The sequence below is a fragment of the Thermobia domestica genome, chromosome 3 (assembly GCF_964235325.1).
Source record: "Thermobia domestica chromosome 3, izTheDome1.hap1.1, whole genome shotgun sequence".
Taxonomy (NCBI): Eukaryota; Metazoa; Arthropoda; class Insecta; order Zygentoma; family Lepismatidae; genus Thermobia; species Thermobia domestica.
In genome coordinates, this window is record NC_137456.1 from 96,034,760 (window position 1) to 96,057,102 (window position 22,343).

The 22,343-nt window shown below is 36.7% G+C and overlaps 1 protein-coding gene across 2 annotated transcripts in view; it reads left to right on the forward strand.

Moving 5' to 3' along the window:
* The first annotated feature begins 3,433 nt into the window (after positions 1-3,433).
* Positions 3,434-22,343, forward strand: part of LOC145680627 (uncharacterized) — a 36,606-nt gene continuing 17,696 nt past the window's right edge. Inside the window, exons 1-2 of one of the 2 annotated variants that reach the window (XM_081751316.1) lie at positions 3,434-3,495; positions 20,282-20,446. In XM_081751316.1, coding sequence (XP_081607442.1) covers positions 3,466-3,495; positions 20,282-20,446 — 195 coding nt within the window. In that variant the 5' untranslated portion in view covers positions 3,434-3,465. The other variant, XM_081751315.1, reaches the window with a different exon arrangement.

Below are 22,343 nucleotides of genomic sequence, written 5' to 3' on the forward strand. Positions count from 1 at the left end.
TGTCATACTGCTACTTTTAAGGGTTCCAAACTTTGAGACGGGTTTTATTTATATATATAAAATAAGAAAGTTTCCCCTTCTGGGAGGGGCGATCGCCCCCCCTGGATCCGCCCCTGCTTCGAGCACTGCTTTTATAATGGAATTTACAAAACTAATTCTCACCTGTGGGCTTTCAGTCTTGAATCTGCTGTATTTGCCAAATTTTTCTTGCATATTTTACAAAATGCATAATATTTTTCATTTTCCTTCATCAAGACGAAACTAAGTATTCGAAAGTTACTATTCGCTGGTCTAGGCATTTTATTTTTACGCAATTTCGCAAGGTAACGACAAAAGAAAGCTCCTTTATTGTCCACGACGCCATATTAAATTACGTGTTGTTGACATATTCTACATAGTCTACGTTGTTTACATTGTCTACGCATAGTTGACACGTAAACGTAAACTATCGTTTTTTACGCGCAGACGCACATCTCTGCTTTGGATAGCTTGAATGAAACCAAAGTTGAGGTCACAGCGCTGGGATGTAGTAAGGAACATTCCATGGAACTTATTCCTAAATTGATTTTACATTATATCAAGTGTCGTGTCTATTTTCGCGCAAAGGAAATTCGGATGGAGTTGGCGTCGTCCAAAATCGCAAAATCATTATGCAAGTTTTCAAAAGTTGCTAGTGTCTATAATTACTGTCTAAGGGCTCAACGAAGAAATCTTGAGCACAGTTACAGGTAGGACTACATTTCCTACTTATAGTAAAATATTATCTATGTTATCAAGTTATTTTTACAATGAAACTTGCATAAAGCGCAAAAAGCAATGGGTCCGACATTTTCTTCCGTTTTGGATAGATTTTCATTTTATATAAATTTGGAAAGCAATATAAAGACACACCGGGACTTCGAATAGTTTCCGTTATAGACAGATTTCCACTTTATTGAATTTCTGGTTTATACAAGTTTCATTATATTTTAAAATGTAACTTGGGTTTTGTCTCAATGTCATGTACAAAGACTTTATTAATAGATGGAAAAATATTATAACAAAATTTGAGAGCTTGAAAATTGTGGATGCAGTAATTCTTTTCTATTTTTTTTAAAATTTTATATTTATCTACAAATTACTGCTACATATGTATTAAGTATACAATTTAATGCTGAAATCGATTAAGTGCACGCTACATTTCTGTAGGCGAATTTATGAACTGTTAAAAAAAATGAAATTTACATTTGGTTCTGTAGCGTTTAATATGAAGTATGATCGTAAAACTACGACAGCGCCTCTCTGTGGTGAACCACTCCAACTGTTTTCACTTTCTCTTCAAACCGCTCTGACAGAAGTTTAATAGTCTTTTGCGATCGTATGTTGGTGAAAGAGCAAAAATAATCGTTAAAATGAAAAGTAAAGCAGGTACTGGTGACTATATATATATATATATATATATATATATATATATATATATATATATATATATATATATATATATATATATATATATATTATAATGGATCACCTTCAGACTTTCAATTTTTTTCACCCTTTGTTTTCAAGATACAATATTGAAATTTTGTACACGCATTGTGTTCATAATAACAAAGTTTTTAAGAGAGTTTCATATCCCTACGTGAACCCAGGCCCGAGCCAGAGGGGTGCAAAAATTTTGAAAAATCTAAAAACTCCCGATTTTCCCGTTTTGGTGTACAATAGGAACAAACAATTAGTACCATTGGAAAGGATGCTCTATTGTGAATAAAAAGAGGTATGAACCATGATCCTGTGATAAATAGTAAGGAAGCAGTAGCTGTTTAATTGAAAGTGCAAAATTTACCTAAAAAAGTGGAAATCTGAAAAGGGTTAGGCAGGCCCGTATGCACGGGGGGCTAGGATGGGCCGCCCCCACCCTAAATTTTCACGGTAACCTTGTAAATGAACTGTAATATGGTGAACTATAATATGGTTGGGTCGGGCCTCTTCTAACTTCTACCGGACCACCCCAACATTTTTGGGCTGGTTTTCGCCCTGCGTTAACTCTTTGAGGACGGATGCCAGCGTTATTTTGTACCCCTTGCTGCACGAAAAAAACTTTTGAATTTTTTAAATTTTCATTAAAATTATACAGTAGACAATCTCAAAACACACCAAATAAATTTAATTTTATTTGTCAGTTAATAGTTGGACGAAAAAAGTAAATATCAAAGGTGGTAAGCACAACTTCCCACCGTGCCTCAAAGAGTTAAGGGTATACCAATGTAGGCCTATTCTTCCCGAAATTTGAAAGGAGTGCATTAATGTACCCATATCTTTTAAAACAGAATGGACTCCCATACTCAATTATATAAACATATAACGTGATAAACCCACATCAAATGGAATAAATTAGGTCAAAAAACCTACAAAATTTGAGTTTCTGGTAATGTTATACCCATAAATGGGAACAAAATGGACGACCCAAATTTACAGTAATGTATATTTGAGTCCTTGGGAACATTCGCCAAATTTTATCTTTTGACAATTCCCAAATATAAGGGGATGTCTTACTTACCCTTCCAAAAATTTAAGACGGGAGCATCAATATACCCATGTCTTATGAAAGGGAATGAACTCGTATACTCACTCATATAACCATATAAGGTAATAAAACCTAATCAAAGAGGATCAAATAGGTCAAAATTTTAATTTTTGGCCGATTTTTTAACCAATAAAAGGGAACAAGATGAACCATCCAAACCAGGGGCGTTTTCAGACTTCGCTTTGGGGGGGGCAAGAGCACCACTGACATAAATAAGACTTTCCTGTTTTGTACTAGTATAATAGTAAACAATGGTTTAAAGTATATGTATTACTCAAACGCTTGGGGGGCAATTGTCCCCTGCTGCCCTCCCTAAATGACGCCCTGATCCAAACCTTAGCGGTACATAACCGGTCAGTACTATACTACTATACAAAATTTTAAAATTTGGAAATTTCTAAAATTAAGGAGGTGGTCTTATGATCCCTCCCGAAATTTAGGGCTGTGTCAAGAGATGCCAAATTCAAGACGGCATTGACCCCTATTAATCTTACCATGTGATCAGGCCACGTGACATCTCTCAGCCAATCAGCGTCGATTAAACCTTAAACTTAGCTTTACGTTTCTCAATGTTTGCGAATACTAATACGAGTTAAAGGCTATTTATCCTTTGTTGTGAAGTTTGGGTCATTCTCAATCTGTATGTAGAGACTTGCAATTCTGTTTGAAATCTATATTTTGGAGCTTAAATGAAAGTTTCACGTTAAGGTTGCATACTTACAAGAGTGCCTCATTCCTTACCAATCTTCGCTAAATATTGCGGATAGCAACGCATCGCAAAAGGTGGAACAAACACTTGTAATTCTATACCAATTATCGCAAACTAAAACTCACATATTGCGTTCCACTGACTAAGCCCTCACGACATAGTCTCATATATTAATGTTATTCAAATTGCTATGTACTGGCAACATTTAAGAACAAAAAAGGTAGGAAATTCTTATGCGTGGAATTGTATTTTTTCGTGGGGATTCGGTTGTGTTCAAGTACAATGAATGACATCGATTGGTATTTTTTAGTTTTTATCCAAGGTAGAGTTTGCTGTACGAAATGGTGTACACAAGAAAAGTTCGTTTACTGCTCTACTGTGAAGATGCACTTCTCTTGCCTTGAGTTCGTGTCAAAATAAGTCATACAACCTTTAATTAATTGAATCATGGATGCTGAAATTAACAGCTTGGAAAGCCTGAAAACATTGTGCCGTTTTTGCTTGAAGTCTTTATCTAACGATAACAGGAAAGTGGATATGTTTTGTGACGAAAGTCAGAAGAAGAATGTAATTCAAAAGATATTGAGCTGTCTTTCATTAATTGTAAGTTCCTAATAAGTAGTCTCGCCCCACTCTTAATGTTCGTTCCATTTATTAGGTTCTACCATGGAAGTTTGAAATTGTTATGCTCTTCGCACAGTGTCTTCTGTGTTACTAGGGTCTGCATAACAAGTAACCCCTCGGTGCCGATTTACGGTCTGGAACCACATTTTTGTAAAGTTGCAGAATATGTAATATTATTAGCAGCTCTTTACTTTAGGCAAGGCAGTGACAATAACCGATTCATCTGAACCGCTTCCCAAGAACGAAAGATAGGGACCAACGTGTCCTGCGGGGCTCTAACCCGGTTCACTCGCTGACGCTCGCTCGGTTATGCTGTGTGTATCAGGAACAGCAAGGAATCAGTGGCAACCTGGTTGGCTTAAGTTTAGAGCTGCCCCTCCAATTTCCAACCTACAAAAATGCAGTTAAAACATTGAAAATTGTCAGGATAGGCTAGGTTAAGTTAGGTTAGGTTAGTTTAAGTTAGGTTTCGTTAGTTTAGGTTACCTGGTAAGTCCTTATTTAGACTAGAACAGTGACAAACAGGTTTTCATGTAAGTTTCAATTATCACTTGAATTCAATAATTTATCGTTCTCATAAAAATTTAATAGGTTTTCTTCATTATTCATATATGATTCTGTAAAACTCAATGCGGAAATACCATATTCAACGCACCGATTCCCCATCCTACACGACTACCATGCTGTTCAGTCATCGAAACTTTCCGCGTCTTGCAAATAGTACCCACTTCTACAAATCTTTTCTCGTATTAAACATAACTTTACTGCCAAACTTTCACACCTAATCATCACATAAGAATTCCAGATCATCATTTCTTAGCCCATTTCTCCTGTAAATTTTCCTAATTTTTATATTAAAAAAAAAAAAAAAAAAAAAAAAAAAACACGGAGGCTTAACTCTAAACTTAACCCATATTAACAGTCACAGGATATCTCTGCCTTGCCCAATTAAAGTTATTATGTTATTAAAAAAAATAAAAAATGTGTACGTAATCAAAATATGTGGGGATCTTACCTCTGAGTTGCGTAATAACGTAGGTGCATGTACATTTCCCCATGTGCAGTTAGACAGAGTGTGGGTGCAATTCAAGTTTTAGCACACGACGCGAAAGAATGGCAAAAGTGCACTTTGAGCAAAACATTCATAGCAACCAAGACTAAAAAGAACTCTGCAGGGCTTCTAACCGTTTTTGGTCGCTCAGCTATGTTTTGTGAAGCAAGTAACACTGGAGATCTTATATTTGCAAGATCGGGTGAGAAACTAAAAGATACTTAAAATCACTTGTTCTGCTCAAAGTTCACTCTTACCGAAATTTGAAAATTTTTAATTCTTTCAGTAATTTCTTTATTGTCCCATAAAAGATTTGCACTGGGTGACATGAAAATATATTACTTGACATACGTAAATGAGGTTCAAAGGGGCCACCAGGAATAGTTATTTAAAAACCTTAATTCTTTCAAAAATATTGGCGCTGGATGACATGCCAATACCTCACTTAGCATTTTCAAGGAAGTTCAAGGGCGGCACCAAAATTCATACACTTAACCTTTTCTAGGTAACTGCCACAACTTATACTTTCTCACTGCCTGTTTGGTAAATATAAGCGTCTTTCCACCATACCTTGGCTCGTATGATGTTGAGAAAAACTTGGTCATTGTGCGTTCTTGGGCTAGAGTTTAACGTTTGAACATAATTTGAGCCAAATATAGGGGGAAATCGTTGGTGCCTTCCATTTCAACTCAGGCAAAAAAAGAATAAAATTGTACCATGATCATCTCAGATATTGTTGACACTTTTTTTTATATATATAGAAACTATACGTGTTTTTAGGGGACCCGTATTTTTTTTATTGTTTCGTCGAAAAAAAAATCCCGCCAAGTAATGACCTAAGACGGGGAGTACCATTTATGAATTGTAGAAAACTTGGAAAATTGTTAACTTCGGAGCCCCACCATTCAGCTATGGAGACAAGATAGTTACAATTCTTGTGATATGAGGTATGTACATAGGGATTGATGATGATAATGAAATGGTAAGTATTATTACAAATTGTTATGAACGGAATGAATTTTGTCAGTGTTGTGACCCCTAACATGTACCTATGTAAGGAAACGTTGAGTCCGATCGTGTATGTAAGGAAACGTTAAATGTTGTGTATTTGAAAAGAAACGAATGAAGATAAATCCAGAGCTAATTAAAAGCGATCCTGAGGTAAAAGCGATGTTATATAGCTAAAGAAATTCAAATTACACGACACAAACTAGCAGCCAAAAGAATTTCTGATTGAAGGTATAGGGTACAACAAACATAAACCTACTCTTGTATCTCGGGGTTATGATTCAGTAAAAGAATGAAACCATGAGGTACAAAAGTAGGTTTACGTTTTCTCCAGTCAGAAACAAGTTTGAAAGCCCAATGTTCTATAACATCCGAAATATAGTTAATTTTAAAATACGTGATGCAAATATAATTGGTAATTACTTGGGCCCGGAAGTTGTGGAAAAATCCTCTTTTTTACGAGTGTCCGAAGACGAGACTTAACATAATATATATATATTCATTCTGGGTCATGGTAGGCCAGAAAATGGTGGATTTTCTTTCTTTCTTTTTTTGGGGGGCTTTTTTCGGCATTTTATTGTTCATTGGTCTTTTTAAAAGCTTATTATAGGTCTTAACATCTTGTTTTTGCACTTAATCTTTCAACAATAAATTCACTGGCCATTAACTCGAATCATCACCCTCTCTTAAACATCTTTTGTTTGGTAAAGAAAATTCCAATGATAAGATATTCTTCAACAACTAGATTGATAAGACCAGATCTGGAAAATAACAAGTCAAATAAGGAGACTTAACAATGTCTTTCAGCAAGGGGGTGGGATGAGGGGGGAAGTTTTCTTATTTTAGTTTGTACTTCACTTTGTGGAAGGACGGTCCGTTAACCTTTTACGTTAAAAAAAATAAAATAAATAAAATAAAATAATGGTGGTACTAATAAAATAAGGTGGAATGGTGTTCACTTTCCTTAGGACTGTGGACTGTGTAAATGTATCACTGACTGGTGGTCGCGAACCTACTGGGCCCCGTGCAGGTATGCTACCAACAATCACTGATTCATTCACCAGACCAATCGTTCCCAGGAAATGGAACTCAAATTTAGCCCGAAGAAGATAGTCCCAGAGTATCTTCCATCACAGCTCGAAGTCCGGCATCCAGGCCTGCAGTCTACTATCCGCAACCCGTCGTGAGAAAGGTTGCGAACCACAAACTACCAACACAGGATGTTAACCTCCCAGCTGAGTTGGTAATGATAACTACTGAAACTGAAATTTTGTGTGTGTAATGGCCCTACCAAAAAGTAAAAAATAAAAATACAAACTGAAGCTTTCAAGAGAACTCAAAATAAAATTCACAATATTCGGATATCTCTTACGTCGGTCGCACCAAGAAAACTTGTGAAATCGCACTTTCCACTGAAAGTTAAAAATACCTCTGATACTGCTCATGCATTTTGTACCTTGACCACATATCTAGATTTTACTGTATATATTATTCTAGGTTAATGCATATTTTAAATTCCCAATTCTACTTGAAAAGAAAATTATCAGATTACAACTTCTACATTTCATTGAAGAACCATTTTGTGGGTTTATACAAATGCTACAGCTATATCTTGAACAATATTGAAGAGAAAATTAAATAATAATAATAATAATTCATATTAATTGATTCTACAAGTTGATATTTGATTTCAGGTTTAACAGAAAAATCTGGCAACATGTACATTTCGAGGAATAATAATAATAAAAAAAGTTGACATTCGAAAATCAATATTACTAATGATAAAACTGACATCCGTATACGTAAATATTTTCTTTATACAATTACTTAGCAGGTGATTGGTGGAGTAGAACTTCTCAAGTTTACTGTATTTTATATTACCTTTGTGTCTTTGCACAGTGACTCCGGCGGCAGGATTTACGTACATTTTTCACTACCTGCGCTCTATGCTCGGAGCATTTTCACTTCGTTATGTCTTTTATTTCATATTTCCATCATACATAGACATAGTTTGACACAGTAAAATTAATATATATCAACCCATAGTAAACTTAACCTACACCTAACCTAACCTAATCTAAACTAAACTAACTTAACCTACTACAATAGAAAATTTTATCACACATTTAACATTCCTAGCCCCCACATGACACCTAAGTCACAAAGACGTAGTAATGCCAACATTATGGATCAGACCAAGGAAATTAGTATATATATATATATATATATATATATATATATATATATATATATATATATATATATATATATATATATAAGGGATGGATAAAAAGTAATGGCACAATTGTTATAATTTACAAATGACTGTATTAGAAGGGAAAATACGTTCTACATTCCTTCAATGTAATCACCCCCCTTGTCCACAACCTTCTGCCACACGTATGGAAGGCGCCGTACTCCGTCAGCACGTTGTTCTCTGGCTATGTCTCGCAGCGACCGCCTTACGGCATTGAGGATGGCCTGTCTGGTGTTGTATCGTTGTCCACGAAGTGGTTGCTTCATCTTGGAAAACAGGCCATAATCGCACGGACTCATATCCGGTGAATATGGTGGATGTTCCAGAATCTCCCAGTTCCAGGCACGTAAAAGGTCCGTCACGGCGGTAGCTGTGTGACAGCGTGTATTGTCGTGCAAAATGATTGGGGTCCGTGCCAAAAGATCAGGTCGCTTTCTCCGAAGTGAGGGACGCAGATGGTGTTGCAAGAACGTGCAGTAATATGGCGCATTCACAGTCTGCCCTGCTGGTACAGCATGGTGCAGGATAACCCCTTGGACATCATACGCCACTACCAACATCACCTTCACTCCTCCCTGACTAGGGCGCACAGTCTTTGGCCGAAGGGAACCGGGATGCTTCCATTCGTTGGATTGGCGATTCAAACATGGTTCGTAGGATCGAACCCAGGTTTCATCAATGGTAACGATCCTGCCCAAGAAATTGTCACCCTCCCTCTGGTGGCGGTCCAGCAATTCTTGTGCCAAACATATCGGTACCATTTCTGCATCTCGGTAATGACATGTGGAACCCAACGTGCTGCAATTTTGCGAAAACCCAGGATGTCGTTCAAAATGTAAAGCACAGTTTTATGGCACACCCCAACCTCTGCCGATAACTCACGCGCAGTCCACCGTCTATCCATGTCCAGCAAGGATGCAAGGAGTTGAATTGTTATGTTGTTCACTGGAGGTCGTCCAAAACGTTGGCGGTGTTCCACGTTCTGTCTGCCTTCACGAAGCACTTTAACCCATCGAGCTACGGTGCGGTATGGCAACGCTACATCACCACAGGCTTCCCGCAGTCCCTGAAAACATTCTCGTGCACTATGACCACGCGCCACTTCAATTTTGATCCACGAACGCTGTTCATGTTTAGTGAACATTGTGTTTAGAGCGCTTCCACTCGCGATACCAATTTGACGCCACTGCTCTCGTTGACTGACTGACTCAACAGCGTTCCCACTCACCTAAGTTCCTCAACTGAGATTGTCTTCTCCGGTGCTGCCACATCGCGGTTCTCCGTCACTAGACTGGCGCGTGCCGGCAGAGTTGCCAGTACTTTTTATCCAACCTATGTATATAATTTTCCGGACGAAATTAATAAATACGGAGTTAAATATTTTAGTTATATTCTCTTTAAACAAGATTGGATAACGTCCACGAGCTATAGAAAAGAAATTCTGTTGCTAGAGATACCATGATGCACCAACAAAGTATACCTGCACCAGGTGTTCAAAGTAAATATGGCACGTAAGTGGGAATTTGAAATATTTTCATTCGGACTTACTGGTAACAAATCAAAAGAATTTTTTTTTTTTAAATTTTTTAAATTTTTGTACGTTAGGAGCAGTATCTGTAATTTCTAGTGAAGTATTTTTCTCTTGAATTACATTGTCAAAATGTTACTAAATAATACTGTGAGACTTGCACTCAACAAGGAGCACCAGCCTGTCTATTGCGACAACCAAATTAAACATTTTAGAAAACCCCTTCCCCTGGCTTATCCGCGTAGGACCCGTGTTCACATGATAGATGGATGTGATCGCAGTCTCTAGGGAAACAGAATTTTAGTTTTAAAACTGCATGATACAGATGCCTTACACGAACACTACGCACATGTAAGCCATCACTTTGGTCCAAACAAAATTTTGAGGTTAAGCACACCAAACCACAGATTTTCGTTGCATCCTGTCAGTCTCACTGAATAATAATAAACATTCTTACTTACCTGCTTTCAATTTGCACCGATTTTCTTCCTGAAAATCTTCAGTGGTACATTCCAAAAATTATTACCAAATTTCAAACTATAATTACTGGTATCAAACTGTCATGGCTGCCACCGCCAATCGGCTTCCCCAAGGAAATTTTGCTTCGGTACTCTGCTCCACCGTCCATTGAGCGTTTCAACACCAAATCCAACCACTTAGTCCAATTTAGTCGACCACTAAAACACAGTTCACATTAAATTCAGTGATGTTGGAGGTATGATCTTGAAGCTTTGCTGACGTCTACTATTAATCAAATGTTCTCGGGATTGCTGCCAGAGTGAATGTTGCCGTGCTGAGCTTTCGTTACCATACAGCGGCAACATCTTCAGAGCTATGTGTTGAAGTGTGCTGGTCGTACAGTTTATATTGTGGTCTTTGAGAATCGCTGTGTTCCTATTGGTTGTTTTTGTTGGCCAATGGCGTGCTCTGATTTTGTTGGTGGAAACTGCTCTCTGATTGGCTGATGGTTCTTTTCGTACTGAGAAGCTGGATCCAGATGTCAGGTAGATGATAACCTTCGTCTCTGTTGATGGATGGCTTGTATGTACGGATGAATAGAGATTTATGTATTTTCCTGTCCCATACAAACCTACAGTATTCTACAGATATGTAGACGACACAGTCGTCATATGGCCCCATGGCAGACAGAAACTCGACGAATTCCTGCAGCATCTGAATTCTATACGCCGCAACATCCATTTCACAATGGAAACAGAAACAGAAGGAAGACGTTCCTGGACGTACTCGTATACAAGAAACCAGATAGAAGTCTAGGCCATTCAATCTACAGGAAACCCACACACACTGATCTCTACCACGATGCGACCAGTTTTCATCATCCTGCACAGAAGATGGGGGTGTTAAATACTCTAATACACAGAGCATACCAAATAGCAGATCCAATTAATATAAGCACAGAACTGTCTCACCTGGAAACGGTATTCAAATTCAACGGATATTCGTCGAAACAGATCAACACAGCCATGAGAAAATATAGTAGCAGAAATTGCACCACAAAAGAGGACAACACGACAGACAAGGAAAATATTGCAGTTATTCCATATATGGGAAAAACCTCCAACCAACTAGCAAGACTATTGAAGAAATTCAACATCAAGACTGTACACTGCCCTCCACCGAAGATCAGGAGTTTACTAACAACTGCAAAAGACTCATTGGGATTAAAGATACCAGGCCAGGCATCTATAGGATCACCTGTGAATGTAACGCCACTTACATAGGTGAAACGGGAAGGAACATTGAAGACAGAATGAAAGAACACCAGCGACACACCAGACTTAAACAACCTGAAAAATCTGCAATAGCCGAACACTGCATACAGTACAATCATACGGCCATGTGGGACCAAATTGAAGTACTAAAGAAAAGCAAACAATTCTGGGACAGGAAAATACATGAATCTCTATTCATCAGTACATACAAGCCATCCATCAACAGAGACGAAGGTTATCATCTACCTGACATCTGGATCCAGCTTCTCAGTACGAAAAGAACCATCAGCCAATCAGAGAGCAGTTTCCACCAGCAAAATCAGAGCACGCCATTGGCCAACAAAAACAACCAATAGGAACACAGCGATTCTTAAAGACCACAATATAAACTGTACAACCAGCACACTTCAACACATAGCTCTGAAGATGTTGCCGCTGTATGGTAACGAAAGCTCAGCACAGCAACACTCACTCTGGCAGCAATCCCGAGAACATTGAATTAATGTTGGAGGTAATTTTCTTAATTTCTGCACAATTTATGGACCAGGAACTAGATTGTATGTCTGATCTTCGACATGGCTTTTGGTAAAGAGAGAAAGAATAAGGAGAAGAGAGCTAATTGGTTCTTGGATGACACAACAAAAGGACAACACCAAAAATCTCGACATATCAAAAGAAGCCGAACAATTGATAAAATCTGGAATGAGCCTCAAACGAAACTGAGATTTCTTTGCTCCAATGAAAAATAGTTTCTACTTAAAATATTACAATTTAAATCCACGTCTCAGATAGCCTCGGTGCTGAAAAGGGACGTTAAACTCAAAATCAACTCAATTACAATTTAAAGCTGAACCCTAAAATATAATAATTTTCAATTGTCTTTCTGAAACTAAGTATGAACATGAATATATAGGTGCCCCCCCCTCCCCCCCCAAAAAAAAAAAAAAAAAACACGGACCATGATACATGATACTTAGGTATAATGTAACAAGCCTACTAGAAACTTGTATTTCTTGAGCATTATATTCATTAAATATGTAATTCTAATTAAATTGGATCTTATTTTTACGTCCTTTCTTCCAGTTTTTAGTTGTTTTTTTTATATTTTTTAGGTCTTTTTATAGGTCCTTTTTAGGCAATATTTAGGTCTTCAACTTCCGAACCCTAGTAATCACACACTAGGAATACATATATTTAATTAAAGTTATAATTAAATGAGACCTTAAAATTAAGCATGTAAATAAAACAGCACACAGGAAAAGTTGGCACTATTGTGTCTCTTAGTGTGGCTGGGACTGGTAACCATGTTTTAATACGTATTTTATTTAAGAGCTGTTTATTGGGTGAAGTTGTAGGCTATTGAGTAGTACCGTGTTGAGATGAATCGCAAATCAAAAAAACATACTGTCGTGCTACAAGCATGCTGGAAACACAACAAAAACACAAATGTGGTAACTAGTCCGTCAGTTAGACCGCTAAAAATGAGAAAATAACTTCACAAAGAGGGAGGAGCTGCAAGCACTATAAAATTGTTCAACATAGTCTCAGCAGTGAAAAAATGCATGTTGCCTACCCTGAATCGGTAGCTTTCCCAATATGGCGGCCAAAAACAAAATGGTGGTATCATTTCTTAAAACCATCATAATTCTCTCAAATAACATGTGTTTTAGAAGTTTTGAGGTTCAATTACATATTTTTCTGGTTTAATTAATATGAATTTTGCTTTAAAAATGCATTAAGTGGCTTTATTGTATGTGAAGTGCATATATTTACCAAAACACAATGGATAAAACAATAAATTTAGTCCAAAACTCAACATTTATTTAATTCTCCTACATATTGCGGAATTGTGTAAATTAAATAACGTTCTTTATATGCTTGTTTCTTAATATGCTAATATGCTTGACGTTGATATAGGCTGAAATCTCTGATTATAGTATTTTACAAATATGTGTATTACATTAGTAGCGGCTTCATTTTCGTACAATCAGTAATGCAAAATAATATATTAAATATAGTTTTAACGACGTAAGCAATATCTGTGTAAATGTCTCTTAATCTTCTTCACTGTCACTACCAGTGTGTTCATCACAACTACAGTCTGCATCATCTATCATATTCTCACAGTGAATCTTGCAGAAATCAGTGCAAGAACTACCAGCGCCGACACAGGAGCAGTTGTCCTTCTCACATTTCCTCTTACAGCTGCATGACACGAACTGCAGTATTTTTTCTGGAGCTGGTTTGCCATCAATCCATTGAATGGTGATAGTTGAGCCATTAATATTCCACCCATGGCCATCTGGAGATAGAGTGTCAGGTTCTCGTTGTAATGCTCTTTTCCATATAGTAATGGAAATTTGTTTTCCTAATATGCAGTCTAAGTGAAGGACGGCATGGTGGTAATCCTTCTGGTTGAACAGTGCACCCTTCACACAGTGAAGATTGTAGCGTAACAAGTTTATATCTTTTGCGCTGTTGTCCTTGGTGTACAGTTTGCAAACAAGTTCTTCTAACAAAAAAAAAAAAAGTTAATTCATCGACGTCTCATTGTGAATCCAATCGTAGAGTTTTTAAATATATACTCGATTTAATGACAGTCTTTAAAAGAGATAACGTCCTTTCCCACAAAAGGATGACACTGTATCACAACCAGATATGGCATGAAGTGCTGGTAATGCCAGAAGAAAGTCCGAAAGTGTGATATCAGTAGGTAGCCAATTGGTTATAGGCGTGACAATGTTCTGACACATTAATATTTGTTTGTTTCCACTTTTCCCCCTACAGATATATCCGGAATTCTTAATACGCATAGAGTGGTAGAGCAATAGAACAAGCACTTCTGTCATCGGCATGAATAACAAATGGTTGTTGAAGGGAGCTGGCATGGAGAAACATCCTAGTTCACCTTCTTCTTGTGTACTGCACAATTCTTCTACAAATGAAACACTGTCTTTTTCAATTTTCCAACAGTCACTTCCACATGTAACGAACAACTTTCTACTACCTAACTGAACTCTGAAAACTTCCTTCTTCCACTCTGAAACAAGAAACTGAATTACCTCTGTTTTGTTTTCAGAACTTTGTAAAAAGGAGTGCCACTGAGGTACTGCATAAGATCCAATGAGGTTTTTATATGTTGGATCAGATGTAGAGCTATATCTTTTTTCTCGTTCTGCAAACTTAATGGAGGTGTCGAGATACACATCAAAGACAACTGCAGACTTAATGGAGGTGTCGAGATACACATCAAAGACAACATCAACTCTCTCGCTACTTGTGGACATAATGGTATTAAAACCTATCTGAGCCAATGCAGTAAATGTTATTCCCTTCACCACGTTACACTTTTGAATGGGAACACTGTCTTGTGCGTACACATTTTCTACTACCGCATCTTTTGTTAATAGTTTTAACAAATATGATTTTGAAGTCTTCCGTGGTTTTCCATATACATCACACAGTGACCAGGGTAATGGACCCATCATGTCTATGTTTCGAAACTGATCAAGTATTGCCAATTTTGCAAAAAGAGTACGATCTTGTCTTAGAAGAATTTCTTTATCCTTTAATGTTACCTTCACTACTGTCTTGAGGTCACTAAAAGTTTTCAAATTTAACTTTGGTTGCTTATCATAGAAGCCAGTTGTTGCTGGTATTGTACATCGTTCTTTAGTAAATGCGTTGCACTTTTCCATACCATATGTTTTAGCATTCATAAGATGATCTTTCACAAGAGGAGTCAGAGCCATTCCTGTCGCAATGTTAACAGGCTCAGTGCCGCACCAAGAGTTTGCAACACATTCATTCACTGAGTTGATTACAGAATTTACTGCTTCCATATCTTTCAGTATAGATGCTCGTAAAAGCTGTTTGTGCTTATACTTCTCTCCTACAGGCTGCTGTTTTACATGCTGGAGCAATGTTTTTCTGTAGGCTGCACGACGTGACGAATTTAAAACTTATTTCTGAGTTGTTGAGAAATTTGTACTAAATCCGATAACACCTCCTGAAGTCTTACAATCTTTGTTAATGGTATTTTCAATACAATTGTTGGCTTCCTTACCTCCAAAGGTGTTTGATTCACTTATTTGAATGCTGAATTCCCCTCTCTTAAAGGCGTCATACACTGCAGGGTGAGACTGTGGAAGCTGAAGAATATCATTGCAGTAAGGAAGTAAGTACTTAGCATAATTCAGCCGGTCATAGGCAAATACCGAAGGAATGACTTCCTGGACAGAAGACAAATATAAATCTCAATCTCCAGTTTTACTTGCAAATATAAGGTTAAATGCCAGCTCCACAAGATCGAGGTAACTCATCCAAAACTTGGCTAAATCGCTGTCGCGTGTTTCTAAGTTCCTAATGAACTCTAGTAGGGTTTTCATCCAATCTTCTGTAATTCAATTACACTGCAGCAATTTATATGTAGTCTGGCAGATGTTCCATTGAAATTCTTCAAGAAGTGTTATAAATTGTTCGTGTAATAAGGGCTGTTGTGAGAGGAGTTCTGAGTCCTGAAATTCCTGTATCAGCAAGGAACATAACGCCTCATAAACTGCTTTATGCATTCGAATAGCTCGATTGTAGCTTTTATCACTTAGTGCATTGTCAATTGACCCTTTCACTTCAAGTCCACAGTTGACAATTAAATCTTTCAAACCAGCAGCTCCAAACCTACTACCAATTATGGCTAAGAGCATCATCAGTAGGTGGAATCCTCCCATCGTCAGCACTACATTCCTGAACTGGTCCTTGTGTTTCCAGTACATCTCCCATGCTTGAGCATAAAATGCTTGATCGAAAACACAAACCACAACAGATAACTTCATCTGGTCTTTTATTGCACATCCTCTACACAAAACATCATATTCTGTTCTTATTTCAGTGACTGGCGAATCAACAGTATCTAGATAACCAATCTCTGTTTTTATGACAACCACTCGATCCCGCACTGTGATGAAGAATCTTGTCCAGTCTGGTACTAGAAGACTTGGATTGGTCTTCAGGCAAGGATTGGATCTATAACATGTACTGTACCCTCTGCAGAGGTGAAACTGCTTTGTAGCTGGTAGAATTCCCTAAATTTTGTACATGTGTCTATTCACCAGGTGGAAGCCGATGCCCACGGTAGTACTCTGGCATTTTCGTCGTCGTTAAATCTTCAAGTAATGATTTCTTTGACCGTTTTTCAGGGGATTCTATTGGAGTATTAGATGGCTGTGTAGTTTCTGTGGCAGTAGTTGATGAAGTCCCAGGTTCTGTAGACAAGGCTGTTGTTTTTGCCTTCAACAGTGATTCACCAGTTTGTCGCATAGCGATTATTGAATTTACACGATGTGATGTGCCACCACCTATTAATGTTTGTTCTAAAATGTTATCTGTAATTAGTAGGGCAACATCTCTCTCTGGGTTCATTGCCACTAAAAATTTATCAGGAAGTATCACATGTCTTTTTTTTTTTTTTTTTTTTTTTTTTTTTTTTTAGAAATAACATTTCGTGCATATTCTGTTTCTATAGTTCTTCAATGATATCATAGCTTATACCATGACCATGACTATTCAAGAGCCATACAACTTCTGTGTTGTTACCCAGAGCTTTTACTACAGATAGGAATAAAATACTTTTAGGGGGTTTAATTTCACCTCGAGAAACATTATACACGAGGTCTTGGGCCAAAGAATTCTTTAAACGCAAAACCCTTGAACTGCATTGTGCGGAATCAGATGTGCCACTGCACTGTATATATAACTAACAAATGTATCAAATCTTGATGGTACATACAGAGAAATGCATTCTGGATGCAAGTCGTCTTCTGCTGGTGGCCACGGTAGCCTTTTACTAACATTTGAAATGTCTTTTCTTATAGTTAGAGCTGTAAGATGCACTGTTCTATCTTCTGCTTGCATGTTGCGTAGATTCTGCAATTCCTGTTGCAGTTTATCATTTTCTATCACTAACTTGTCAATGCTTAAAGAAACTGGGTACACTAATGTTCGACTATGTTCAGTACTAACAAATACCAAGTTATTGTTGTGTAATGAAATTTGCCTCATAAGGTTACTTCTTCTCGAGGAACTTAATTTTCCTCCTAATTTTCAACTTCTTCTTCCATAACTTTGACAAATTGTTGATAAGGAATAACTCGAGGATTCCTGACTAAGTCTTCTCCTATCTTTAAAACTTCAACAAATGCAACATTTTCACAGTTAATTTTCAAATTGTCACTGCTTGGCTCTGAGTCATTCTGTTTGTGTATTATCCTAACAAAATTTCTGTAACATGTGAAATGATACTTCACTTGACACTAAGTCTTTTGTAGTAATACCTAATATTTTTATAGCTAATTCTGCTTGTTCAGTCTTTAATCTAAGATGTTCATTTGCTGCTGAGCAAACTGTGTTATCTGCTCTCAGCTCACAACTTCCAGAAAGTGGTTCACGTGTTTTTGCACCTTTAACATACTTTGTTTTTACACAGAATACACATACTATTGGCAGAATATTTGATGAAACACATGTCCTTCTTGTCTTGCGATGTGGTTCCACATCTTGTGATTGGATATTTTTTTCTTGTATTTTCTGAAGCTTTTGTTTATGTGTAAAATCTTGGTAACATTTCCGGTGGTATCTAATGTCTGCAATACTGGTACAATCATCACTGAGCTCATTTATATGATAATTTCCTCGGGGTTTTGCAGCATATTTGTCTTTCAGGCAGCCTTCACATCCTTCGGTTCAGTGAGGTCAGAAGCAGATGCGGAACAGATAATGCACCTTCCTCTTGCTTCCATCTTGAATCTGCGGTAAAAAATTATTAATATCATGGAATTTAATTCTCGAAATAAGTAATTATAGCACCAATTTTTATTTTCTACTTTCAAATTATTATGTAATGATCATAAAACATACTTGAACCATGTTCTACAATGAACTAATAGATTCCTCGATCGAAAGAAACATGGAATAGAAACGAAAATTCAATAAAATGGACGTTATTTGGGAGACTTATGACGGTTTTAAGAATTTACGCCTCCATTTTGTTTTTGACCGCCATTTTAAGAAAGCTACTCTTCCAGAGTGGGCAACATGCCTTTTTCCACTGTTGGCACTATACGGAACAGTTTAAAATATGTTGCAGCTCCTCCCTTTCAGTGATGTTAAATGAATCTGATAGACTAAACAGCAGACTTCAGAAGAATTCCAGATGTGGAATCACCATCACGTCAAGGCATGAAAAATCTGAACCAACGATTCGAGGCTGCACGTTCTGTTTATGATCTTCCGTGAAGCGGTCGACCACGAGGTGTACAATATGAATGAAACACTAACTTATTGCTTAGAATTGCGTATCTATCCCGGAACATTAAAGAACTGGAAGATGAAACCTTACCGTCCAAAAGCTTTTGCACGCGGTATATGAATGTGATCGAGATCGGCATGCCTAGTTTTGTGAGTGGTTTCTCATTTCGAACGAAGCTGGAAATTAATTTTGTGAACAAATGAGGCCTCATTCAAGATAAACAGTCGCGTAAGCAGACACAATTGTGTTTATTGGAGTGATAACAAATCCACACGAAATTTTGACAGAAAAGTTAAACGTCCCTTTTGTCACCATTTGGAGTGGGGTGTCATAAGACCATTCGTTTTTGAAGGAACTGTCACCAGTGATACATACCTTCAGATGTTACTGAAAGTTGTCATTCTAGAACTTAAAAATAACCATCGATACGAAAATATTCAGTTTACGTGGCAACACGTTGAAGCACCGCGTCACTTTTGTGTTGTTGTGAGAGATTTCTTGGATCAACATTTCGATAAATGGATTGGTCGTCGTGGCCACATTGACCACTCCGTTCATGTCTAGGAATAAATCTATGGAGACTAAACTCACAACACATTCAAGTTTCTTTGACTAAACTCACAACACATTCAAGTTTCTTTCAATAGAAAATATTTAAAAAGTAAGCAAGTCCAATTAAAAATGAAAAATAATTAAAAAAAAAAATCTTACTACGGTTTTGTCGTGAACCAAACAAATAAGTGAAATATGATGATGTAGAAAGCATGTAACATTCTGTATTTTAGCGCTTAGAGGATTGCCTTCACATGTATGGTTCTTCGTTGGTGACTCTTGGGAACAGTTGCCATTATTAAAAAGTTAAACGAAATTTAACCTAATGTTACACACCATAGGCTGAAAGAGATTATAAAAAATGCCAGTAACTGATGAAATTTTGGTGACTAAGTATGTGGAAATATTAATATTCTTGGAAAATATATGGATATTGTGTCCACCTAGCACAGTTGATTTCTAATCGAATCCCAACCTTCCACACCAGATTTAAGCATTCCACTTAGCATTCCTATTGCACCTAGTTTATGTGCCAATATTCATAATTTATGTAATTGTAGATATCACTAGCTATTTTTAGCAAAGTAGTTCCTGCCTGATCAAGTGAATAACGCGCGTTTGTGCTCATGGTTTCGGCTTGGGTAATTCCACTTGAGTCGTATACAAACTCAAATAGCAGGTCGTGTTCCTCTTAAAACAATAAATTTAGTCTCATATAGCCTTGGTGCTGAAAAGGAACGTTAAGCTCTAAACGAGCTTCCAGTTATACAACTTAACAACTTACCTCGGTTATTATTCCTCGGTCAACGTGATAGCTGTCGATTGACGGAACTCTGGTTAATTCAGTGTAATATGTAATATTCTAGAAGTAGAATATAAATGCATAATGTTAAATGTCGCTCTGCTTCAATATAGAATCATAGTCACATGGAGTCATTTTACTTTTCCAGGTATCTGAAGAAGATAGCCTTCCCAAACACATTTGTGAATCATGCGTAAGGAAGTTAGATGATTTCCAAGAATTTCGAGATACTTGTCATAAGTCAGAAAGTACACTCAATAAATTAATATCTTTATATGATAACAAGCATCTAATTGCGATACCCATTGAGAAGGTGAGTGTATTAATCATATGACTTGTTTTGTCTCATTTCATGAGTCAGGTCAAGTATGGAAAGAGAGATTTTCCATATCTATGTTTCAAATTAATCTGTTCTCGTGGTAAAAAAAAAAAAAAAAAAAAAAAAAAGTTTCTGTTTTTTTATTTCAGTTTAGCTATTTCCTGTTTGATACTTTGTTAGACTTTGATTTCACCACTTTCTAAACATTTAAGAAAAAAAGTTCTTCAGAAATCTTTAATAAGAATTTTCAGAGTAAATTTACTATGCCCATAACATTTCTCCGTACATAGATAAATTCGTTGTATTATTTGCTGCTTTTAGTATTGTCGTGAAGTAAATTTGATTATTGTACATGGTCTCATTGTCCGTTAAAAAAAAAAAAAAAATAAAATAAAAAAAACTACCGACCTTAATTTCAAGTCAAGAATAAAGCACTTCTAACTGTGGCTGTGGTTTTACTTTTTCCACCGAATCACGATAAGGTGTCTATCATACACAGACTATTCGATCTACATTTTTATTTCTTGTTAAGTATTATATTTAATTCAATTCGTATTCAGTAGTAGAAAAAACGTATTGTATATACTGAATAATAATGGTAAATATGTACAGAATAGTTTTTAAAACTTTTCTATTTGCTGATTAGCAAGTGAGACTCGTAAAAGCTTTTCGGACTAGCAAAGAAAAGAATATGTCATTTGAATGTTTATGTATAATGAATGTTGGAATCGAGAGGACAGTACTTTTTATGTTGCAGATGCCACTAAGATAATTAAAACATAGACTAACAGGTAATACTTTGAAATTAGTTAAAGTACTTTACCATCTTTTGACGTTGATAACTGAGTTCGATATTACTGTTAAGAATTTAACATTGTTATCTAGGGAGTTTGTAAGATGATAAGTAATAATTTGGTGGTTACCGTGTTTGCGCGAGTATAGGCCGGACTTTTTTCTTAAATTTTGGCTTGAAAAATCATGGTGTGGCGTATAATCGAGATTTTCCCCTCTCAGGTCATAAATCGTCAGTTTCAAAATGAACTTGCTTTATTTTGCAGCTTCCAATTTGAATAATTTGAATTGTAGCGGCATATCCACATTTCCTGTTTCAAACTACAAGATTCAAGCAAATCTTTTTCCACATCTAGATATTTGCACTTTTGTCCTCGAAATAAACACTGACTTTTCAAACTATTTAAGAGATTTTTTTCACTTGCATATCACCGGTGAACGTTTTTCTCAACATCAAATCTGCGTCCAGCTTTCCGTGTTCCTTTACATAGCTGATAACTTGAAGTTTAAATTTCGCTGTGTAATTAGTACGATCCTTTCCCATCGCCACGTACAAACGAACTGGTAACTTTTCTCGAGCAAATCAACTTTGAACTTCCTTACTTTATCGCTTAAATAACCAGACCTCCCAATATGCAAAACCTGTCCTGTTGGTGATGAGTTATCCTTAGTTATGCGGGAGTTGAAGAAGGGAAGGAGACAGATGCAACTTAAAGTACTGTCTAGTTGAACCTTCATATAAATTTAATAGAGCAGCCTATATTCAAGATTTATTTTTTCTATAATTTCGTGTGAAAAGTTTAGGCGCGGCCTATATTCGCGCAAATATGGTATTTGATTCAAGAAAGATTTGATTCAAGAAAGATTTGAGTCAGAAGTATAAATTAACTGTTGGATTAACGCGCTAGTAGACAGGATTGGCTGGTTTAACACTAGAATGCCCAACGGAACATTTTTGTTCCACCATCATCTTCATTGTAGTCTTTACCTATTAATTACCGCACGATTCTTATTACATTCTGTGACTTTTAATCTTTTGAAAAGAGGATGTGATTGCGAGAAATTTACTTTCGTAGGAACTATAGATTTCTAGATATTA